The sequence below is a fragment of the Pipistrellus kuhlii genome, unplaced genomic scaffold (genome assembly GCF_014108245.1).
Source record: "Pipistrellus kuhlii isolate mPipKuh1 unplaced genomic scaffold, mPipKuh1.p scaffold_m20_p_1, whole genome shotgun sequence".
NCBI lineage: Eukaryota > Metazoa > Chordata > Mammalia > Chiroptera > Vespertilionidae > Pipistrellus > Pipistrellus kuhlii.
The window spans coordinates 136,665,471-136,689,786 of NW_023425404.1; the positions used below are offsets into that span (position 1 = coordinate 136,665,471).

At 38.6% G+C, this 24,316-nt stretch overlaps 1 protein-coding gene across 3 annotated transcripts; it reads left to right on the forward strand.

Annotated features, from left to right (window-relative positions):
- The first annotated feature begins 331 nt into the window (after window positions 1-331).
- Window positions 332-17,343, forward strand: LAMTOR3 (late endosomal/lysosomal adaptor, MAPK and MTOR activator 3). 3 transcript variants are annotated; one of them, XM_036410720.2, is made up of 7 exons: window positions 677-1,184; window positions 1,424-1,472; window positions 4,169-4,203; window positions 9,776-9,834; window positions 13,644-13,777; window positions 15,027-15,090; window positions 16,811-17,343. In XM_036410720.2, exons 1-7 carry the CDS (start codon window positions 802-804, stop codon window positions 16,882-16,884), a joined length of 798 nt encoding a protein of 265 aa, XP_036266613.2. In that variant the 5' UTR covers window positions 677-801; the 3' UTR covers window positions 16,885-17,343. The 3 variants fall into 3 exon arrangements, with proteins under 3 accessions (XP_045426428.1, XP_036266613.2, XP_045426435.1); XM_045570479.1 differs by having other exon boundaries at window positions 1,091-1,188; window positions 1,427-1,472; XM_045570472.1 differs by lacking the exons at window positions 4,169-4,203; window positions 9,776-9,834 and having other exon boundaries at window positions 332-1,188; window positions 1,427-1,472.
- Window positions 17,344-24,316: the final 6,973 nt, after the last annotated feature.

The window sequence follows — 24,316 nt, forward strand, 5'->3', positions numbered from 1 at the left end:
GACTACAGAGTAAAGAACTGAAAAACTTTATCAAAACCCTTCATTTCAGTTACACTTATTGTCTTAACAACTCTGAGATTGCAAAGCCAATTATAATTTTGGCCATTTTGCGGATACATTTTTTTTGACAGGGATAGCATGACCTTGACCACTTTAAGGAGGCTGTAAAAAAAGGTGGGGGTGGAAGTAGCAGCCCCACAGGCTTTCCAGCAGCACCAACCACATCCTTTCCTTCTGGGGCAGCCAGGGATCCGGAAGTGAACCCTAGCTCCGCGCCCCGGGTCACAGGAAGTAACTCTTACCGGAGATTGGAGTAGCCGGTGCGGTGCGGGAAGAGCCTGCAGCCGGGAGGGTGACCCTGCCGTCTCCTTCTGTGTATCCTGGGTCTCAGCACCTAACTGTTAGGTCCCCGCCGACAAGGAGCCAGGCCAAGAGACCTTGTGAGAGTTTAAGGAACTTTATTACATTCTCTCACGGTTTAACCGTGTCAGCAAGCGAGAGGCGGGAGAGGTGTCGGCGGTGGCGGGAAACCGGGCCTAGGGCTGCTTTTCTCAGCCGGTCAGCTGTCTCCCTTGGCCCCTGAAATGAGAATAACAGGAGAATCGCTGAAAGGGCAGGACCCCCGAGCGGGGCGCCATGGGGGCCAGGCCTGCGTGCATGGGAGAGGTTCCGAATATGCCTGCCAGGGGGCCAACAGGGGAAAGCCCAGAGACTAGGAAACCACGGGACTCCTAACCGGCAGCCTGGTGCTTGCTGCTGATCACATCTGCAAATTTGTTCAACGAAAGGAAAGGCCTTAGGATGCCGGATCCCAAAAAGAGTGTAAATCATACACTCCGCACAAGACAAACGTCTCCGCTGGACTTAACGGCGGGGAAACTCGCAACGACCCGGTGCCAACCGGGACCGCGGGGATCCCAGCGGCCACGCCCCCTGGCGTCTGCGCAGGCGCAGGAGGCGGAGGGCCGGAGGTGTGGGGGCGGGGCGCGACGCCTGCCCGGGCGCACGGCGTGCGTTGCCCCGCCCCGGAAGTGCCGTGTCCACGCGCTTCGGAGGCGTAGGGAGTGCATCCTGGGGCACCAAGGAGGTCACAAGTCATGTGACGGCGGCTTACTGAGGAACCTGTCTTGGAAGCTGGTCCCTGAAGAGGCAGCGGACAACCGCGAACCTTGCTGCGAGAGAGCCCAGGTAACTGGGCCATTTGCCGGGTGTTCGGGTCTGGGCCCGCGGGCGGCGCGGGCGTTGAGCTGGAAGAGGAGTGGGCGCTTTGGACTGAGACCCCGGGGGTTGGGGAGGTGGAGTGGGCTGAGGCATATCGGTCTCTGGGACCTCCGACTCCCTTCGGTTGTCCCCACGTCCTAGAGCTTGTTAGGGTCGGGGTGCGAGGGGATGTTGACGGGAGAGTCACCTCGAGTTTCTTTTTCAGGCGTGGATATCGAACCTGCGGGAGAAAGGGGTTCGTCATGGCGGATGTGAGTTACCCCCCAGCACAAGAGCAAGGAGAGGGTGGAGAGTTTGGAGGAGACTACTGGGCGGGGAGAGGTAGCGCTTCCCAAGTAGAAATTTGTTTCGTTTTGCTCCCCAGCCCCGTAATTATTTTCTGTAGGCTCTGCAGTGAGAGACTAATGTGAATGGATTTGCTGGGGTCCTGAGTGGGTCTTGGAATGGGGGTGCCGGACACCGAGTTGCCTGTTCGTGCTCCCCAAATCCTGTGGGCATAAGAGGCTCTGAACATTTGCCATTGGAGTGTCTAAATTGTGGTTTGCTGCTCGGAATCCTTTTTTTTTTTTTTTTTCAGCAAGTGGTCTTGGTGTCTTTCTAGGTTCATTGTAGCCATTTTAGTTAATTTCCAGCTGACAGCTCTTCAACACAGTAACAAAAGTCAAATTCTAAGTTTAGGTAACTTGTGCTAGTTACTAGAAAATACAGGACATTAATACTCATACTAATGGCTCTGTTTTGCTTCCTGTTACTTTGCCTACGTACATGCTGGGTGTTCTAAATACTGAACATATATTCACTTCTTGTAACTTTTGTGAGGTAAGCACTGTCACTGCGGTGGTATAAATGATGATAAGGCACAGAAAGATCAGGTAACTTGCCTCAGATTACACAGCTAGTACTTGTGGGGTCCAGATACCAACTCAGGCAGTTTCGCTCCAGAGTCCATGCTCTTAACCATTACACTAAATAGTCATTCAGCATTAATATGAATCTGGTTTCTTTTCAGATTGTAAGATTATGTGTTTCAATAGTAAGCAACATTGAATGCCCTTACCTCTCCATTTTTGGATGTCTTCACTATATTTTTGAGACCTTATTAGGCATAATCAAATCACTATCTATCGAGTATCTGTCTTGCAAAGGTATCTGTCATAAGGACTGAGGGTGAAATAATGAAGATTAAGGTATAGTTCCTCTACGTCAGAGTTTTACAACTTAAAAAAAAATGCTATGCAAGGGATCATAGTTATGCATACATTACTGTGTGAAAACTTCAAGTGATTACCTCTGGTTTGTGTCTATCAGGATAGCTTGTTTGGAGTATTTGGTGGTTGATAATAGCTCTAAATGATGAGTGGCAACTTTTTAAAAAGTAAGAGAGGCAGAATATTACTACAAGAATGAATAGTCTAAGCAGACTTAGGAAAGTGAGAGGTGTGTATGGAAGAGCTGTGAACAGTCCAATTTAGCTGGGGCTAAGTGTATGTATGAGGGAATGGTTGGAAGCAGGGCTGTAAACTTAGCCATATGCCATGTTGTAGAGTCTCAAATGTCTAAAGAATCTGTAAAAATAAAAGCATAATATGCTAATTAGACTGGACGTCCTTCCAGAAGTCCTTCCTTCTGGACAAAGCCCCAGTGGGCGGGGGCTGAAGCAGAGATGACCACTGCAGCGGTGGGGGCCAAGGCCCTTGCACAAATTTCATGCATTGGGCCTCTAGTTTGTACATAGTTCAGTACAGAGTTGAGAGCCTTTCAGACATTGGTTCTGAACCGGCTGCACAGGGAATCATCTGGGGAGCCCCTCCAACTTTGACATCAGAGTGTGTGTGTGTGTGTTAATGCTCCTCATATGTTATCCATTGCAAAGGTTGAAAATCATTGCAATTATGGCTTTAGAGAAGGAGGAAAATTGGACTCTTGGCACTATGTAGAACTGCATAGGATAGAAACATGAGACCAGTATACCAATTGGGAGGTTAGTGCAAGTCATAAATAATAAATTGAAAGTAAACTGTAATGTCTGTTGAAAAGGAGAAGGAATCAGTTTAAAAACATTTGACTTCACAGGTGATTTAAAAGTGACAAGTGTGAGGTTAGGGTTAACTATTACTCATAGCTTCTAACCTGAATAATGGGTTTGGTAGTGCCATTAGTGGGAACAAAATGATTGAGAAATTTGGATTTTAGATGACACCTTGATAAGTTGAGATTTTCTTGTGTATGTTTAAAATGAGAGGAAAACTAAACTGGTGGTGGTAACATGAAATAAAATGAACATTAAGGTTTGGAGAATTGTAGGGTTGGTTCAAAACAATAGGTATCTTATTTATCTTTGTAGAGCTCTTAATTGATACCTGCTTATCAATAAAATTCCCCAGATGATCAAGTGTATTAAAACAAAATAAAATAGTTTTTTCTTGTCATAATTATGTCACATGCTAAATAAACACTTGACATCATATATTTAGTCATGTGAGGAAATTAAATTTCAGAGAAATAAGTGAATTTACCCAGGATTGTTAGTAATGTGTATAGATGGAAAGATATTCATAATATATTCTCAAGTGAACACAACAATAGCAACAGGATTTGAAATAATATGAAAATATGACCTAATTTTACAGCTAATATATATTTGTGTTTCCCATTTCTAGATATGCTAATCACTTTACATGCATCTACTCAATAAACTTTAAAAAAGTCTTAAGACCTAGATTGTGCTATTGTCCCTACTCAACAAATAATGAAACTGAGGCTTAAGAGAAAAAGGTTAACTTCTTAAAGTCAAACTGCCATTGAGTATCAAAATCAGAAAGGGAAGGAAAACACAAACAGGAAGGTTAGGAATGATGGCGTAAGGTCCCTGAAATGTGAATAGGGCAAGATCTAAAGAATTAGTATAAAGCATGTTATTAAATCATTTGTTAATGTTCTCTTTCAGGATCTAAAGCGATTCCTGTATAAAAAGTTACCAAGGTAAAAAAAATTTAGTCATTAAATAAATTCTGCAAAGCAGGTTAATTTTATGTAGCATTTTGTTTCTTGCTATCTTAGACTAAATATTGTATGTATATAATGCTGTTGTTTAGCACTTTACCTAACATAGCCCTAGGTAGCATGAATAATATCCTTTGAATTTGCAGATAAAAAGCATGGGGCCTAGAGAGGTTACAAGAGTACATTTATTTCTCTGTGTAAAAAAAAAAAAAGAAACTTATCAGGAGTAGTTTGAACAGTGTTTGCCTACTTCTTTCCATATATCTTAAGATATATGAAAGCTATGTTCTTAAGATAGAAACAGACAGCTTTCCTGTGCCATGGCAAATTGGCATGCTCCTAAGTTTGAATCAGTTTTCAACTTTTTGTCCAGTGTTGTGAAATATCTCTGAGAGTTCTTCAGTAGGAAGCGTTTTTGCCAGTGTCATTTCCTCTGGGGCATCTTTATCCTTTTTATCACAACTGCTTTCTCATTTATGTCAATAAGTCCATCTTCACTAAGTTCTTTGGCTGTACATTTTGTGCAGAACAATGATAATGTCAACCTCTTAGCCAGCTATTTCTTTTCTAACTCTATTTAATTTCTATTCAGATTTCACTTCCCCATATTGTCACTTTTCGTTTCTTTGCTGTATTTCATCTTTATTGGCCTCATTTCTGTTATTCTTTTTAGTATCACTGGACAATGAGATAACACTGCATGTTTTGTTCTCTGCATAAACAACAGATGCTCAGTGATCAATCACCAACACTCTTTGAAAAAAGTGATGTGACTACTTATTGATCACAATGTGTATCTGTTATTTCAGTTATTAGTAATGTGTGAACTAAAGAGATAGTGAAGTTTGTATTCTCTATAATTACTCAGTTAATATACTTACAGAAATTTGACACATGCTATTGAGGGGAAATGATGTTATTTAATCTGGCAATTAAAATGTTTCTAAATTAGAACTTTATAAAAATGAGGGCTTTCTGTATTTGTATTTGCCTTCTTAGAAGTTTAGCATATTGAAAGGATGCTACAATTGGTGATGGGAGGTGGAATATTACACTGATGACAAAATATAGAAATGGAGGTATAGCTGATATTTGTAAGAAGGATATTTGTAAAAACATAATGAAAGTCTTTTCATAATGGAAAGAAAAGGCTTAGTACAAATTGGTGTTTTTTCCCCCATCATAACTGAGGCTAGTTTAATTCATATTCGTGAGCATTTCTTCTTGATGGTAGGCATATTGCAACTCAAGAGCTAAAAAAATGGAGAAATAATATTATTGAACATTTATAAAGGAAGTATTAGAATATACACTGATTTGTTGCTAGATGTATGTAAATTAAGGGTTTGGACACAGGCAGCCTAGCTTTTAATTGTACTACTATGCCTCTCAACCAGGTCAGTTTTGTTTTGTTTATTTTTTAATTCTCTGTTAAATATAGTTCTTAGATTTGTATTTTTAAATCTAGTTGTGACTCAAGCAGTCTCAGGCTTAACTAGTCACAACTTTGTGTTTTAAAATAACCAAATATTTCATTATTATATTAATAAAACTATGATGTCTTTTTAATATATTTTTATTGATTTCAAAGAGGAAGGAAGAGGGAGAGAGAGGTAGAAACATCCATGATGAGAGAGAATCATGGATTGGCTGCCTCCCACAAGTCCCCCACTGGGGATCAAGCCCACAACCCAGGCGATTCACTGGAATCGAACCTGGGACCTTTCAATTCGCAGGATGATGCTCTATCCACTGAGCCAAACCGGCTAGGGCTAAGTATGATGTCATTGATTACCAGTGTAACATTTGCTTTTGGGGAGAGGGGAGATAAAAATGTTTTAGTGCCAGTGTTGCTCAGTCACAGGTTGATTCCCTGTCAGGATACATGTCCAGATTTCAGGCTGGATCCCCTGTAGGGGGTATGCAGGAAGCAGTGATTCTCTCCCATCAGTGATGTTTCTCTCTCTCCCTTTCCCTTCTCTGAAATCAATAAAAATCATATTAAAAAATGTTTTAGTAAGTGTAAGATTTAGATTTTTGCAGAATATTTCATACAATTTCATTTATTCTAAAAGTATAATGTACCTATCAATGCATTATATTTATTTTCAATTATTGTAAAAGTCTATTCCTGTTATTCTTTGTTAAATGCGTATAGAATGGGAAACGCCTTTTATATTTGTGGCCTGATTTCTTTTAAGTGGTTACTTTATGTAATTTTTATACTTCGTTGGACAAATTATCTCTCTGAATTTGAAACCCATTAAAAAGGAGATCTTTTTAATTTCTACCTCTTTTGGTGCTTTAGTTGGCATTTAAGTTAATTACTATTGAAAGAAAAAAGGCACCTGTAGTGACAGATTTTTAAAACATTTTTGTAGTACTCTACTTGTTTTTTAATTTGCTTATTTTTTGAGTAGGCAATACGTTCATAAAGTTCACTATTCAAGAGTTAGTTGAAAGGTATAGAATGAGAACTTTCCCATCACTGCCCTTCAACCCCATAGTTCCCCTCTCATAGGCACCCATTGTTACCTACAGGCAAACATGTATATATAAGCATACATATTTGCGTGTATACATAGAGATCTCAGACTGCTATAATACAAAGTGCCATAGATTGGTTATTTCTTTCATTTTTATTTTTATTGATTTCAAGGGGGGGGGGGGATAGAAACATCAGTAGATGAGACAGAATCGTAGAACAGTTGCCTCCTAAATACCCCCTTCTGAGGATTGAGCCAGCAATCCTGGCATGTGCCCTGACTGGGAATTGAACCATGACCTCCTGGTTCATAGGTCAACATCCAACCGTCTGAGCCACACTGACCAGGCTGGATATTTCTTATATGTAAATGATCAAAATTTATTTCTCCTAGCTATAAAGGTTAGAAGTCCCAAGATCAGGGTACCATCATGGCTGGGTTCTGGTGAAAGCCCTCTTCTGGGTTACAGGTTGTGGACTTCTCATGCTCACACAGGGAAGGAGAGCTAGCTAGCTTTCTAGCCTCTTATAAGGGCACTGAGTACATTCATGAGGGGTCCACCCACATGGCCCAATGACCTCCCAAAAGCCCCACCTCCAAATACCATCACATTGGGATTAGGGTTTCAACATGTGAATTTGGAGGGTGACAAACATTTAATCTATTGTAACATACACATATGAATGTCTGCATGTGTTGTTATATAGGTTGCTTCTTGTACACACTATTAAAAACCATGTGCTTTTTCACTTAACATCTCTAAATTTGAGATCAGTCCTTCCCAGTACATGAAGAGCTGCTAATTTGTTTGCAGAGTATTCCATTGCATTTATGTCATAACTTATTTAACTTGTTCTTTTTTTTTTTTTTTTTAAATATATTTTATTGATTTTTTACAGAGAAAGGGAGAGAGATAGAGAGCTAGAAACGTCCATGAGAGAGAAACATTGACCAGCTGCCTCTTGCACACCCCCTACCGGGGATGTGGCCGCAACAAAGGTACATGCCCTTGACCGGAATCGAACCCGGGACCTTTCAGTCTGCAGACCGAGGCTCTACCACTGAGCCAAACCAGTTTTGGCTAACTTGTTCTTTTTGATGGTTAGTTAGGTTATCAGTCTTTTTCTATTTCAAGAGATGGTGCCATTAGTAACTGCACAAAGTATGTGTGGGTGTCTCTAGTATCTGTAGGATATATTTTTATGTAATCTAGTTTTTAACTTAGAAGAATATATTGTTTTATGTATTAATCACATAGGTCATGTTTCAATCCATAGATAATTTTAGGATTTAATGATAATAGAAAATAATACTAATAAATATATACAATTGTTTCATCTTTCTTATTTTTAATGTGAGGCAGACAAATGGGTTTGTTTGCAACAAAAAATTTTCTCCTCAAATTGTAATAACACTTCTCTAACAAACATTTTTTGACAGTGGGATTTAAAAACATAATTTCAGGAATATGAATATAAGTTAATGTGAATATTACTCATTGCTTAGTTAAAATATTAAGGCTAACACAATAAGGAATGATAATTCTAGGTTATGTAGTAGGAACATTGAGCATATTTCTGAGTTGCAACCTACATATGGTATAATTACAAGGCTCTAGGTTTTGCATAAATACTGAAAGTCTGAGAATGTTTCCTTATTATAATTTTTGACACTATACTTTTGTGCTCGAGCAGTTCTTATAATAATTTAATACTTAAACTGTAGTGATGAATTATATCATTATCAGAGTGCACAAATGATACCCTGATATTAATAATAATTAGTATTTTAATGTAAACTTATATACCAACCTCTACATGTATTATTTTATTGAATTTTGCCATAGCCAAAAAGTACACTTTTCCTCATTTTCAGATTGTTAACTGAGGCTTAGAGAGTTTTATAAATGGTCCACGGTAGCATAAATAGTAAGCAAGAGAGTATGGGTGTAACTCAGGCCTTTTTAACTTCAGAGGTATAGTCTTGATCATTCTTACCGCTCCTTATATAGACACTAAAGGCCTGGTGCATGAAATTCGTGCACTTAGGGTGGGGGAAAGTCCCTCAGCACGGCCTGCGCCCTCTCAATTTGGGAACCCTCGGGATGTCTAACTGATGGCTTAGGCCTGGACATCTGGCAGTGGGATATCCTTAGTGCTGCCACAGAGGCAGGTGAGGCTTCCACCACTGCTGCTGTGCTCCCCAGCTGTGAGCCGGGCTTCTGGCTGAGCAGCACTCCCCCTGTGGGAGGGCACTGACCATCTGGAGGCAGCTCCTGCATTGAGCGTCTGCCTCCTGGTGGTCAGTGCACGTCATAGCGACCAATCATTCCCCAGTTTGGTCATTTGCATATTAGCCTTTTATTATATAGGATGGCTGAAAGGATTGCTGCATAACATACATTCTTCTCATCCAGTTCCTTCAGCTTTGAATGATCTTTGTGCCCTTCTCTTAATCAGTGCCATAACTTCTAAGCTGAGCTTTTACTTTCTCAGGGAAGCCTTCCTTGACCCACTTTGGCCCTCCCCTCTCCTCTGTGTTATTGACTATCATATCCCCACAAACCACTTAATTGGCACTTTCCACAATTGTAGCTTTATATTTGTGAGTGCAAGATTATTTGATGGATAGTTACTTTCCTTTTAAATTGTAAATTTTGTGAAGACAGTGACTTTATTTTTGCTTAGCATGGTATTATAAATATTCAGTGCCAAAATATTGGGCACTCGTTAGTAGAATGAATGAAAGGAAAGTCTGTCTTTGCCATTGTATTCACTGCTGATAATCTGTCATTCTTTTATAAACCACAGAATAATTAGCAATTTTAATGGAGAATCAGCTATGTTTTAGCTCTTATTAATCAATAAACTATATAAATTGTAAGGATTATAAATATTGTCAGTGATACACAGTCATTTAATTTCTGAAAGAGTTTTAGTAAACAGTAGTTTATACTGTCAAAAATTGAATTTCCATGGTTTTTCAGAAATACACATGAAAATTATTATGACTTGGAGGTACACATTTTCAGAAAGTGAAATGTTTTATATATTTTTCCTTTCTAGTGTTGAAGGGCTTCATGCTATTGTTGTGTCAGACAGAGACGGTGTGCCTGTTATTAAAGGTAAAACTGAGAACTTAACATGCCGGTGTCTTTTTTTGCTTTAGAATAAAGATGTACTTACATCCAAGTAGTACAGAAGCAAGCATATGAAACCCATTTCAGAAAATTTAGGAGAAGGTCTTTGGGGGGAAATGTTTGCTTTTGTTTGTTGAAGGCTGTATTGAAACTTATAACTTATGCCGAGACTGGTTTGGCTCAATGGATAGAGCGTTGGCTTGGGGACTGAAGGGTCCCGGGTTCGATTCCGGTCAGGGGCATGTACCTTGGTTGCGGGCATATCCCCAGTGGGGGGTGTGCAAGAGGCAGCTGGTCGATGATAACTCTCTCTGTCATCGATGTTTCTGGCTCTCTCTCTCTCCCTTCCTCTCTGTACAAAATCAATAAAATATATTTAAAAAAAAAAAAAAGAAACTTATAACTTATTACATGTTAAATGTATTGTGTTGTCATTCAGCATGGATTTAATGACAGGCCCAATTTTCCATTAAAGACATATCATGGTATAATATAAATCAAGCATGTCAAACTTGTGGCCCACAACGAATATTATTTTGGCCCAGCCAATATAACGTTATGTAAGAAAGGTTTTAATAAAAATTTCATAACTTAATTTTTACAATATCCTGTTATACATAATTATTAATAACAAACTACAATGTTCGCTAATGACTGATTACTATAATCGTATTGCATTCATTTCCTTTACACGCCTTATGCGTATCATATTAGCAGCGAATATTTTAGTAGCCAATTGCCACATCATTATTTGGTATGCACAACAGGGAAATATTTCACTTTCGGAGAACAAGACAAATAGGTTTTATTTGCATTATACTTTTTATAATGTGCATTATACTTATTATAATTGTGCAGTTATTCAACGTCTGGTAAGTTAATGAATGTTCAAGAAAAAATAATTTTTATTAAAATGTTCTATTTTATGTTAACGATTACTCGTTTACTTCAGTCCTTTGTATTCAGCATGTCTTTGTCGAAATAAATCTATGTTTCTATGAAAATTGAAGCTTTTGTTTTTTTGCAGCGCACATAAACTTAAACCTTGTTTATTTGTTTATTTGGCGTGTGTTAGCCTTTGAGTTTGACCTGCTTGATATAAACCATTAGTAATTCTTAAGTGATGAGGCTGGGCATGTATGCAGCTAGATATATTATACATAAAGACTCCTGCCCTCCCCCCCAATATATATTTTTATCAGTAGTTTTAGGATAAACATTCATATGTTTGAATCACATACTTTTGGTTGTTTTTGTTTAATCTTTCTTGGTTCTGTACTTCTTTACTGGAAATAAGATTTTTAAAACTTTTTAAAAATTTCACAAAACTTTTAGTTAACCAGAATTTAACAAGAATTTTTTACCTAAAGAAAATCTGACTAACCTAAAAAGAGAACTTTTTACCTAATTTAAGCCTTTTTTTAATGTATATGCTGTCACAGTTACTATATATTAAGAACATTTTACTACTCTTTCTTGTATCATCAATGGATGGGTATAGTTATACTAGGACTCTGTAATAGCTTTACCAAAGAAAGTAAATAATGCTCTAAACATTTTATTGCCAATTTATTACCTGGGTTTATCATACATGTCAGGTAATTTTAGACTTGAGTTAAAGGAAGTTTATTTCATTGTTTTATAAATGAATATTGTCAAGTACAATACATTGTTCCTAAGTTGCAATGTGAGTCAGTGACAAAATAATATTAGAACCCATTATTTCCTGATGTGGCCCATTGTGCTTTCTAACTTACTATAAAACATAGGTGTCTATGGGCAAGTCACTTGTCTTTTCTTAGTTCTGTAATGAAGGCTGTAAACAAAATAATATTCTGTCTGAGGATCTCTGTGTTAAAGCTTTACACTTGCACAACTAACTCCCTGACTTAATGAGTGAAGGAAAAAGTTGGCCAGCTGCAAAATAACAACAATAAACAATATTACTATGGGTTTTATGAGAGCAAAGTTTTTCGACACTTTTTTAAAATTCTAGTTTGGCTGTCAGTTAATGAGAATATTCAGTTTATTATCAGGTCTAGTAATAATTAATGTCGTTTTTAAACATTCGTTTAAAATCTTGCTTGGTGTTGACTTGTATTGACATAACCTTCAAACACGTGGTATCTACAGAACGTGTGAAGTGCAATTAACAAGTTTTGCTTGAAAAAGTTTGTGTTTGGTTTGGTTTTTGTTGCAAAACTAGGGCTAAGAAGATGGCGGATGAAGAGCATATTCGGCACTGCATGCTTTACGAGTTCCAATTAGGAAGAAAAGCAAGTGAGGCTGCAAAAAACATCTGTAGTGCTCTTGGTCAAGGTGCAGTTAGCACCAGAAAATGCCAGCGTTGGTTTGAGAAATTTCGCGAGGGAAATTTTTCGTTAGATGACAAGAGTGGTCGAGGCCGTGTGTCCAATTTTGATCAAGAAGCTCTTCAAGCTCTTTTGGTGCAAAATCCTCAAATTACCCAACAAGAGCTTGCGACAACTTTAAATTGTTCACAAAAAACAATTTCCAATCAATTGCGTGCACGTGGCAAAGTCCAAAAGTTTGGAAAATGGGTTCCTCATGAGTTGACCGCCAACAACCATAATCAAAGAGTCACAATTTGCAGTTCGCTCCTCTCTCGTCAAAACCGTTTGCCGTTTTTAGAGCAAATTGTTACCGGAGATGAACAATGGGTGCTGTATGTTAATTTGAAAAGGCGGCCTCAATGGTTGGACAAAAATGAGGCTCCGCAACCCACGCCAAAACCTGACTTGCATGCGAAAAAAGTGATGTTGTGTTTTTGGTGGAATTTTAAAGGAATTCTTCATTATGAACTTTTACCATCTACCCAAAGCATTACAAGTGCAGTGTATAGTGCCCAATTGGAAAGGTTAGCCCAAGCTTTAAGAGAAAAAGAACCCGCACTGATTCGGAAGGGCGTAATTCTTCACCACGATAACGCACGACCGCATACTGCAAGAATCACTGCTGAAAAACTGCGCCAGTTGGAATGGGAAGTTCTCCCTCAACCTGCATATTCTGATATTGCCCCTTCCGATTACCATTTGTTTCGTTCTTTGCAAAACTTTCTTCTTGGAAAAAAATTTAATAATGAAGAATGCCTCAAAAATACATTGACCGAATTTTTTGCATCAAAATCACAAGAATTTTACAACAGAGGGATTAAAATGCTTCCTGAGCGTTGGGCACAAGTAGTAGAAAACAACGGCAACTATATTGTTGATTAAATTTTGTTATATTGTTTAAATAAATTCGATTTTAAAAAGTATTAGAAAACGACATTAATTATTACTAGACCTAATGTACCGATTTCGCTGTCTGGGTACTTACGTTAATTAGAACGGCTTCCCGAAACGTGGATTTGATCTACAGTCAGGTCACATAAAGAAGCAACCAATGAATGCATAAATAAGTGAAACAACAGTTTGAGGTACCTCTCTCTCCCCTTCCTTCCAAAATCAGTCACTCAATAAAATATATAAGTGTACTGATTAATCTGGGTTTTAAGGTAGGTTGATATTAAAGAAATATAAACATTTAATATTTTTTTAAAAATAAAAAAATATTGTGAGAGTCATCATTTGTTCCCTTAGCTATGATCGCTCACTCACATCTCAGTAATTTTTCACACCTAAATTAATGAGACCTAGTTAGTAATGTGATTTTAAATATTGGAAACAACTCTTATGTTTGATATTTTTACACATATATGTCTTAAAAAGGTGCTGCAAATCTTTCTACCATGTCCACTGCATAATTTTTACTTAAATCATTTGTATTTCCAGTGGCCAATGATAATGCTCCAGAGCATGCTTTGAGACCTGGTTTCTTATCTACTTTTGCCCTTGCAACAGACCAAGGGAGCAAACTTGGACTTTCAAAAAATAAAAGTATCATCTGTTACTATAATACCTACCAGGTAAGTTCATAACTATCGAATGGTTTGCTGATTTCAACTATTACTATGTTTTCTATATAAAATAGCTTGTGCTATCATTTTCAATTTGAGTTTTGAAAGGGGTGGGATTTCAAGATCGTAGCCTTCAAAAGGGTTATGTTTCACAGAAGTGATTTTCTTCAAATTTGACACCAGGAATTAATTACTATGGGAAGTAATTAAAAAGATGTAATAATAAAGTACATGTTATCCTGGAAAGGGTAATTCAGGTCACTCTTATCTCCAGTAGATGGTGCCCTTAGCTTAATAATTGTGATTTCTCAAATGACACTTATGTTGTTGGTGACAGATAACAATTTCTCTTGAAAGTCAAATGATAAGTTATTTAAATTTATTATTTTAGTTAATTCCTTCATTTGGTTTGGGATATATATATATACATATGGAAAATATACAATTATATATAAGGTGTCCCAAGAAAGGTATACACACACTTCGAAAAAATGTAAAGGCATTGTTTATTAAAATACATTTTATTTTCAAAATTGAACTATCAACAGTTAAAATATGCATACATATTTGGGGGGACACTCTGTATATAAGTGAAGTTATTAATTGTGAGAAATTAGTTGCTACATATTTCTTGATCTCCAGCTACATTTTCTTTAGAATAAATTAATCACTTATATGATTAATTTGAGTGATGCTTACCAAAGTATGACTTATGTACTACTGATGATACACAGTTAACATCTTTTAATTTTAAAAGTTGTGTATTTTAATGTATATTGGTAAACAAATAACCCATCTGGCCTTTAACTTGATTGATAAGGATTAGATTGAAGCTAAGTTAAAGATAGTTGATTTAAAGTTAATTTAAATTTGTTTAAATTATAGTAGTACATAGGAGGCAGAAAAATCATGAAGATACAGCTTCTGGGATAAATACTTCCTTTAGCCATTTAATTATTAAATTTTTATTGAGCTCCTACTATGTAATTGATACTCTGCTGGTCTTTGAGATAAAAAAATGAAGACACAGTCCCACCTTAAAAACTTTCTAGGCTAAATGGTGTCTCTAAGAGATACTCAGTAACTCTGTTTCATGGAAATATTTATTTTCATCTCTTTCATATTTCATGAGATAATACCGTAATACTGGGCTATTTACACATTGATCATTTAAAGGTTTTTTGAAAGATTAAGATAATTCATTGAATTATACTGTCTTTTCACAATACAACGTAATATTTAGATCTTTTCTTTTTAGGTGGTTCAGTTTAATCGTCTACCTTTGGTGGTGAGTTTCATAGCCAGCAGCAATGCCAATACAGGTGTGTTTTAATTACCTTAAATGCAGCTTTAAAAAATATATATTGATTTCAGAGAGGAAGGGAGAGGGAGAGAAATATAGAAATATCAATGATGAGAGAATCATTGATTGGCTGCCTTCTATTAAATACATCTTTTTGTTTATGATACTGTTTCTGATAGGATTAGTAGATTTAGGGTTAAAAAAAAATCTGAATTTGTGGGCAAGGTCTTTGCCTCTGAAAAAATAAATTCTCTGTTTTCCATATTTGTATAATGGAGCTAATATCTGCTTGTGTAGGTAAGTTATCCTTTAAGATAAAAAGAAAATTAAATGTTATCTTTACCACTTGAATGCTATGTCTTGCTCACATTAAAAGACCTTTAGAAAACAAAAAGAGAGTAGAGAGCCAAACAAAAATAAGATGTCAAGGATGAGTTAAGTTCCATATAGACCAATCTATTAGAATTTTAAAAGTCTTGGACTATAGTGAACAAGATGACTATGAGGATTGTGAATAGGGTGAACATAATCACATTCTTCCTGAGGGTTGAGGAATTGAGAACAAACACTAGAAAGCCATATTTTCCACAGAGGATAGTAAGATCCCATTATACCCAGAAGCCCTCACTGAGTATTTATGTGTAAAATAACAGTAGTTGAATTGTATATTTTTTACTCCCTTTGGATAAAGTGGTTTGTTTGTTTTAGGGTCTTTTTCAGATTTGACCACTGTTTAGAATTGTTAGAGCAAATTCTGTTTCTGTCTATGTCACTGAAGCCAGTCCTTAGATTTCTGGTCTTTAAAATGAAGGGTTTAGATTTGATGATCTATTAGTTCTCTTCCATTTCTAATCTATGGAAGCTGTAAAATATATATGTGAAAACACTGTAAATTATACAGGGGTGGGCAAAAGTATGTTTATAGTTGTAATACAAATAATACAATAATTAATAAATAATACAAGAATGAACTCTTATTTCATATACTCACAACTATAAACCTACGTTTGCTCTCCCATGTATAGGATAGTGGTATCAATATTTTAAGTATATTAAATAGTAATTGTGATAAATCACATACTAACTCATTAATTGTTAAAAATTATGATGTTGTACAGAATTATATTTTAGTACCTAGAACATTTCCTTGAGAATCCCAGATGCTTTTAATATTCTGTGATAAAGGAGATTCATATTTATCTTATAATACTAAAAGCATAATATGCTTATTAGACCGGACAACTTTCTGGACGAAGCCAGGGCTGAGAGGGCTTAGGTAGCCGCTGCAGTGGACAGAGGCAGAGGCGAGGACGTGGCTGCCACAGAGGCGGGAACCAAGGCAGAAGCCCCTGGCCACCGCGACAGCGGGGACAGTGGGTGGGGCCGTGGCAGGGGCCAAGCCCCTTGCATGACTTTTGATATAAAATGAGCAGTGTCTACAATATGTAGCCTTACACTCTGGTAAATGAAGGAGAAGCTAGACATGCTATTATTAGACTAAGTTGTCTTCCAGATTCATCATTGAACTTTCTTTTAAACATGGAAGAAAGTTCATCATGAATATGAGTTTTTTTGGTTAATTTACTTAGAATATTTTGCTTTAGTTATAGGAAATAAACTATATCTCATTTACTTTTTACTTTTTAGTAATAATTTCAACCAAAGGGAATTTAAGTCGAAGACTTTTTTCATGAACATTTTTTCTAAGGTTCTAATTTTTCTTCTTCTCTTTGTTTTAGGACTAATTGTCAGCTTAGAAAAGGAACTTGCTCCATTATTTGAAGAATTGAGACAAGTTGTAGAAGTTTCTTAACCTGACTGTGGTTTTAATGTCTACCTTATCTTCATTATAACAGATATCAATCTAGCAATCTCGAGACCACAACATACTTATATCCATGTACCCAAAAAAGGGTCCCTTTTTTACCTTGTACTAAAAATTTATGGACAAATTGTTGTCTTTTCTTGTACAGGTGTTATTCACTGAGATCTGGGGATACCACAGAAATGGTTCTGTCTGTCACAGCTCCCGTGGAGTTAGTCCATCCCCAAATCTGCATGAGAGTCTCTTGGGTGGGTCGGAATCAAAATGGTCCTTTGACCCACTTGAGCCATGAAGTGTTCCCCCTTGTACATTCTGCCAGGCCTGCAGATAGAAGCAGATCTATTTTATTGTGAATAATAATGACATATTTTTTTCATATTGTTTTCTTTGCATTAAGTGTGGGGACATAAAATGGCTTAGTAAAAGTAATAAAATCAGTACAATCACAACTTTCTTGTGTATATGAATATATATTATTTTGTAATATAAATGAATATTACAAATTGATTTGATTCTTCTCAGAGGGTGCTGCTGTTCAATAAAAATGATAGCTAATGGTTTTCCACCCACTGCTTCCTATAACAAATCAGTGTTTTAATGTTTGTGCATTGTTCGTAAAATTTAGATATGATTCATTATTGAACTCTGTTCCCAATATTGACACATATATAAACATGATAATACAGCCATTTTTTTCAATACATGAGTAAAATTATATTTTTAAAAGTATAGTTTGAACACTATAGTTTCAAAAGTTTAAAGATATAATTACTTAATTCACTCTTTTTAACCACATGAATAAGTAGTGAGTGTTTCTTGTGGATATTCATTTGGAGATAGTTTTATGTGGCATAAACTGTCAGTAGAAAAACAAATATTCATGATCCTAATTTAATCTATGAAATTGGTATCATATTTCTAGAATTTGCCCTTTATATTCAGGAATTCACAGTGGTTAATTTCCTCCTGGGTTCTTTGACAATCAGTTTGTCCTGGTACAGTTCAGTACACATGCATTGAAAATCTGTTGCCATTCACAGAACTACCACATTGTAGAACTCTTAAGGAGCACAGTTCACATATTTCCCTGCTCCAGGGATGCATTTTACATGGAATGTGCAAATGTAGTCCTTGAGTTGTGGAGTGAGGTAGTGGGCCAGGCCTCACTCCCTCTCCCTCCTTAAATCCTGTACAAAAATGAGACTAAATTGTGGTACCTACCTTTAAAGAACTTATTGGTCAGTAAATGAAACAGATACCGGTATCTGAAATGCTGTGATAAAGGATACTATAGAAACAAAATAGGGGTATTTATTTATTTAGCATTAGATTCTGCTTTATTTTGAGAGAATAGGGGCATTTGAATTGGGCAAGAACAAAAGTCTTTTCAAAGAAGTAGAAGCAAGAGAGATGCTTTAACTGCAGGGAACTATACATAGTTAATTGTTACACTCCAATGAAGTATTAGACACACCAATTATAATCCAGAATTGCCATTATCTGGATTATTGATGTCCAGGAAATTTTTGCCAGTGCAATGATTCATAAAACAAGAAGGTGTTTTATAAATGAGGTGGCACATTTTAATTGCAGATAATAAGTATGCATCTAAAAACCTCAGAGAAGATAAGTGGTAATACTTAACCTCTGCATGGCAAATACTGCTATTACAATTTTTACTTGAAGGGGTATAATAAATTATTCTATAGTTCATCTGGAAAAATAAGGTGAAAATCTCTAAGTTTTGAAAAGGCAGTATAAAACTAAGGTACACAGCTGGACAGATCAATGGAACAGACTAACCTAGGAACAGGCTTTAGAACATACCGCATTTTCTCCTGTATAAGACGCCCCCCACTTTTCCAACCCAAAATTAAGAAATATTTTATTTTTATTTTTTAAAACATTGATATTTTTACAGAGAGGAAGAGAGAGGGATAGAAAAATTGATCAGCTGCCTCCTGCACACCCCCTACCAGGGAAGTGCCCGCAACTAAGGTACATGCCCTTGACCAGAATTGAACCCAGGACCCTTCAGTCTGCAGGCCGACGCTCTATCCACTGAGCCAAACGGGTCAGGGCAAGAAATCAATATTTAAACAGAAAACAAAACACATTTTTATTTAGTAATTACTGCAGGTAATGTTTATATACCAGTACTATGATATGCAGGATATCATTTTATTCAGCCTCTGTTACATCACTGCTCTCTTCTTCACAATTAGTTCCAGATATATCAATTTCTTCAACTTCTATTGTATCACTGCTGTCCTCTGAGTCACTGTGAGATCATCCTCATAAACTCCTGACATTTTCTGAGCTAACTTTGTGTTCTCATGGCCAACCTTTCTCTCCTCATGAAAGCACCATTTTGCCTTTCCTGTAAAATTCAACAATGTTCATTTCACTTGAAACATTCTTGCCTGATCTTGAATAAGCTTAGCAGACACACATAAGCCACTTTGGCGCTGCTCCATAACCCAAGTCTTCAGCCTCTGCTGCCAGTTTGCCCATTTTGCTGGTTTTCCCTGTAAGGCCTTCTTTTTTGGCATCTTAAAGTACTGTTCTTCCTGTTTTCTCCACTGTCTGATCAGACACTCAGTGGGAAGAGGTCCAAATTGTCTATCTGCAACTCTGTTCCCATGTTCTTTTGCATCAATGATTACATTCAGTTTGAATTTTGCAGAGTTAAGACAATTGCTTATCTGTATTTATCTTTTTATTTTTTGACATCTTTATGGTCTCAGAACACGCTGATGCTTGTGGCACTCTCCACCTCCAATTACGGCATCAGCTGATATCAATAACAATAAGGCTGGTGATTGGAGGAAGCCTGTTTCACAAGGGGTGGGCAGCTACACACCTGCGCGGCTCCCTCAGTTTTCAGTCTAACGATTTTAGAAAAAAATGCATCTTATACACAGAAAAATACGATACGTATGAGAACTTAAAGGGTGACATCTTACGTCAATGGGGAAATGAATATTCAATAGTAGGACAGGCATTTTTTCATACTATGTTTATAGAATTGTTGTGCCTCTTTATGAGGGACAATCGGGCAATCTCTCAAACTTTCAAATACTAGGATTCTCCAGAGAAACAACCTTCAGACACAAAATAATGTTTAATTTGGGTATTCCAGGGCCAGTCGGGTTGACACAAAATTAACCTTTATACCCAACAATTCCACTTCGAGGTGTTTATCCTACTGACACAGGGACATGCACAATATAAGCAGGCCCTTAACTTTTTGTTGGAGTTATTTCCTACCCTCAGACACACAGATGTCTTACAAATAAGCCTTGAGTACTTGGTACTTCTTATTTCCTATGTCCAAACAACATGATGACATGAATGCAGTGGACCAATGTGAGAGAGTCTTGTGGAAAGAAAGGTGGTCAGGGTCTGCATGGACTAAATCACAACATAGGGCTGGAGAACTGATCAACCTCTGAGATAGGAAAGTGAAGGTGTATTGCTGGCCTTGCCATATGAACAGCCTCTGGTGCCCTTTACTACTAAATATCAAGAAAAGAGGGGGAAATTTTTGATCAGTTGCCAGATCAACAATTGCTGTATACCAGGTATCGGGGGTGGGGGGGAAGGGTAGGGGGGTGTTCATTTGTTCAAGCAATGGAATCACATCTGGGACAGCTGCAATTGGAGTCACTCCCTGGTTCAATTTGTCATCATCCACTGTCATGCTCCAGGAGCCATCTATTTTCTGCACAGGCCAAATAGGCACGCAGAATGAGGATGTGGGATCCCTATCCTTGCATCCTCTAGCCTTTGATGGTGGCACTAATCTCTGAAATCCCTTCATTGCTTTTGGTTTACTATCTTTCTATGTAAAGGCAGTTGCAGTGGTCTACATTTGTCCTTCCTAGCTATGATAGCCCCCATGCCATGGCTCAGAAAAACCAACGTGGGTATTTTGCCAGTTGCTGCATATGCCTTTACCAATGTTGCTTTCTGGAACTAGGGCAATGACCACAGGTTCTCGAACCCACTGGACCGCTTCTCTGGTTCCATCCTTGTTGCTTCTATGGAAAAATCCAGTCCCTCTTAAACGCCGGCCAGATGTTTCTGCGAGTCCCCATTGGGCCCTTTACAGGTACTCCTGAAACCAGTGTTTGCAGGTACCACATGGCACCTGTCAATTTCATTTGCTCTTGTTTCTATTCTCTGAGCTTTGTCCCCCAACCTTGGCCATTGCTGCTGCTGCTGCTGACAGAGACAAGGACGCCTGGAGGCAGCTGAAGGCTAAGGATGTCATCTTCACGACTGTAAATGGGACACAATGTCAGTATGTCCCTTGAGACTAGTGAGAAAACGTCTTTAGGTTTTGCTAAGCACCTGAGTAGTAGACAAGAAGTGCTCAGATTCACCCTATCACAGATGTCCATAATTCATCAATAAGACATGCTCCTCAACCCTCTCTGCCTTCAGGTGAATCCTTTCTCAAGAAGGCTTTTGGTTCCTTTTTCCTGCCAGTCTTTTAGACCAGAGCTCCTCAAAATGTGGCCTGCAGACTGGGCTGTTCTGTCCATTAGCAGTATGTGTCGAGTATAGAAATCAAGAGCTGTAAAATCTTTCAGCAATTTGACATAGTGACTTTATGTCTGTGGAACCTGATAATAAAATGGGGATTATGATATGTGTATTTTTTACTTCCTTTTCCTAACAATGTATTTTTATTGGATTTTATAAAATTCCAATCTGAAATTAAAGGGGGTGGGGGGAGGAGGGGTGGCAGATCTGATCCTTCACCATAGATGATCTAGAAAACTGCTTGACGCCATGCCCTGGCAGCCTGAATCTGTAGTGAGCAGGGTGGCCTCAAGCCTGGAAGTCCTCTGTGTACTGTACTTGCTCAGGTGAGCATCTAAGAACCTGGTCTCTCATGTGCCACGTGGGCGGGAAGAGAAGGGCTCCAGCCTACTGACTGCTCCCATGTCCTGTGGCTCTGGAGCAGGGGGGCAGGGTTTCCTCCATGGCAGTAATAGCCATCCCCACACGGGTGACTCTCCTGGTCAGGAGGGAACATTGCTTCTGTAGGCAAGATACTCTCAGGGGAATTCAGAGAATACAGCAGACCCCCTTTATTCACGGTCATAGTTTCTGGGATTTCAGTTAACTGTAGTCAATCATGGTTTGAAAATATTAAATGAAAATACCAAATATTTTGAAAGGGAGAGAGACCATACTCATGACTTTTATTACAATGTATTATTATAATTGTCCTATTTTGTTATTATTACTAGAGTCGTGGTGCATGAAATTTGTGCATGGAGGAGAGGGTGTCCTGTAGCCCAATCTGCAACCTCTCCAATCTGGGACTCCTTGAGGGATGTTGACAGCCAGTTTAGGCCCAATCCTGGTGGGACCGGGCCTAAATGGGCAGTCAGACATCCCTCTCACAATCCAGGACTGCTGGCTCCCAACCGCTCCCCTGCCTGCCTTCCTGGTTGCCCCTAACTGCTTCTGCCTGCCAGCCTGATCACCCCCCTAACCACTTCCTTGCCAGCCTGATGCCTAACTGCTACCCTGCCAACCAGTTTGCCCCTAACTTCCCTCCCCTGAAGGCCTGGTTAGCCCTAAGTGCCCTCCCCTGCAGGCCTGGGTCCCACCCAACTGCTCTTCCCTTGAGGTCTGGTCACCCCCAACTTCCCTCCTCTGCCAGTCTGGTCACCTCTAACTGCCCTCCACTGCAGGCTTGATTGCCCCCAACTGCCCTCCCTTGCAGGCCTGGTTCCTTCCAACTGTCCTGCTTGTTAGCCTGATCATCCACAACTGCCCTCCCTTCAGTCCTGGTTCCTCTCCACTGCCCTCCCCTGCTGGCCATCTTGTGGTGGCCATCTTGTGTCCACATGGGGGCAGGATCTTTGACCACATGGGGGCAGCTACCTTGTGTGTTGGAGTGATGGTCAATCTGCATATTACTCTTTTATTAGATAGGATAGAGGCCTGGTGCATGGGTGGGGGCCAGCTGGTTTGCCTTGAAGGGTGTCCTGGATCAGGGTAGGGGTTCCCTTGGGGTGTGGGGTAGCTTGGGCGAGGAACCCCTTGGGGTGTTGTGGTTTGAAGGCCAGCCATACCCCCTGGCGACCAAAGCAGAGGCCCTGGTATCTGGGATTTATTTACCTTCTACAATTAAAACTTTGTAGCCTGGAGCGGAGCCACGCCTCCTGCTTGCTCTGTGGCTGCAGCCATTTCTGTTTGTATTTATGTATCTTCTATCATTGAAACTTTGTAGCCTTGAGTGGAGGCCTAGGCCAGCAACGGTAGGTGGAAAGCTTGGCTTCCTCTGTTGCTGGGGAAACCCAAGCCTCCCTCCTTCTCTCTGTGGCTGTAACCATCTTGGTTGGGTTTATTTGCATACTTGTTCTGATTGGCTGGTGGGCATGGCTTGTGGGTATAGCAGAGGTATGATAAATTTGCATATTACTCTTATTAGATAGGATTGTAAATCTCTTACTATGCCTAATTTATAAATTAAATTTTATCATAGTTATGTATGTATAGGAAATTTACACGGTTTGGTACTACTGGAATCTGCAGTTTCAGGCATGCACTGGGGGTCCTGGATCATATTCCTTCAGAATCAGGGGCACTACTGTGTGTCTTAACACATTGCAGACCAGCAGTTTTATTGCTAGCTTTACCCAGTGGCCAGACAAGTCTCTATCTAATGAGTACAAAAAACATTTTACTTAAATGTTAAAGGCACACTTTAAAATTAAGTACCCATTGCATTTTGAAATTATTTATTACATGTTCTTACAAGTTAATATCTTTTTAAAGTATGATACTTAGTAAAACATTGTGTAGCATGAGGCAAGAATTCTCGTGATCCGTCCGCAATGTGTGATGAAGTACGGCGTTGGTGATAACCACATACCTGAGAGCACACATGGCCTGACACAGACACACTGCTGGTGCTTCTCCAGAACAGCCTCACTCAGATTTGCCATTGGCACACAATATTCTCCCTTACTGGGACTTGTAGAGAGAGCTGAGGGCCTCCTCTCAGGAGGTGCAATCATGGCCACTTTTCAGGGCTGCTGACAGGTAAAGCATCTAGGACGGTTCTAATGACATAGTAGATATATGTTAGCTCACCTTTTTTATGTCAAACCCTCAACAAAAAAAAAAGGCTATATCCCCACTGCAGCACACTCTCCATCATAGAGCATTGTGTGCTTCACCTGCAGTATTTACCTTCTGTACTTCTATGTTATCATGTATTTATTATCTTTTCCACATTTAACTAAGAAATCCTTGAAGTCCCAGACTACTTCTTCAACTTAGAATCCTTTGGAGCTCATAGTCTAAGCGATATGGATGCTTCATTGCTATTTATGATATTGATCAGTTGAATCTAAGTTACAGATATTAAAAACATTTTAATGGCAAAATA

What these genes read in the sequence shown, in the direction of transcription:
- LAMTOR3 (XM_036410720.2), top strand. Translation starts at nt 802, where the DNA reads ATGCCGGATCCCAAAAAGAGTGTAAATCATACACTCCGCACAAGACAA. An exon ending in AGGGGTTCGTCATGGCGGAT is followed by an intron (nt 1,473 to 4,168) that starts GTGAGTTACCCC and finishes GTTCTCTTTCAG; the next exon opens with GATCTAAAGCGATTCCTGTA. An exon ending in CGGTGTGCCTGTTATTAAAG is followed by an intron (nt 9,835 to 13,643) that starts GTAAAACTGAGA and finishes TTGTATTTCCAG; the next exon opens with TGGCCAATGATAATGCTCCA.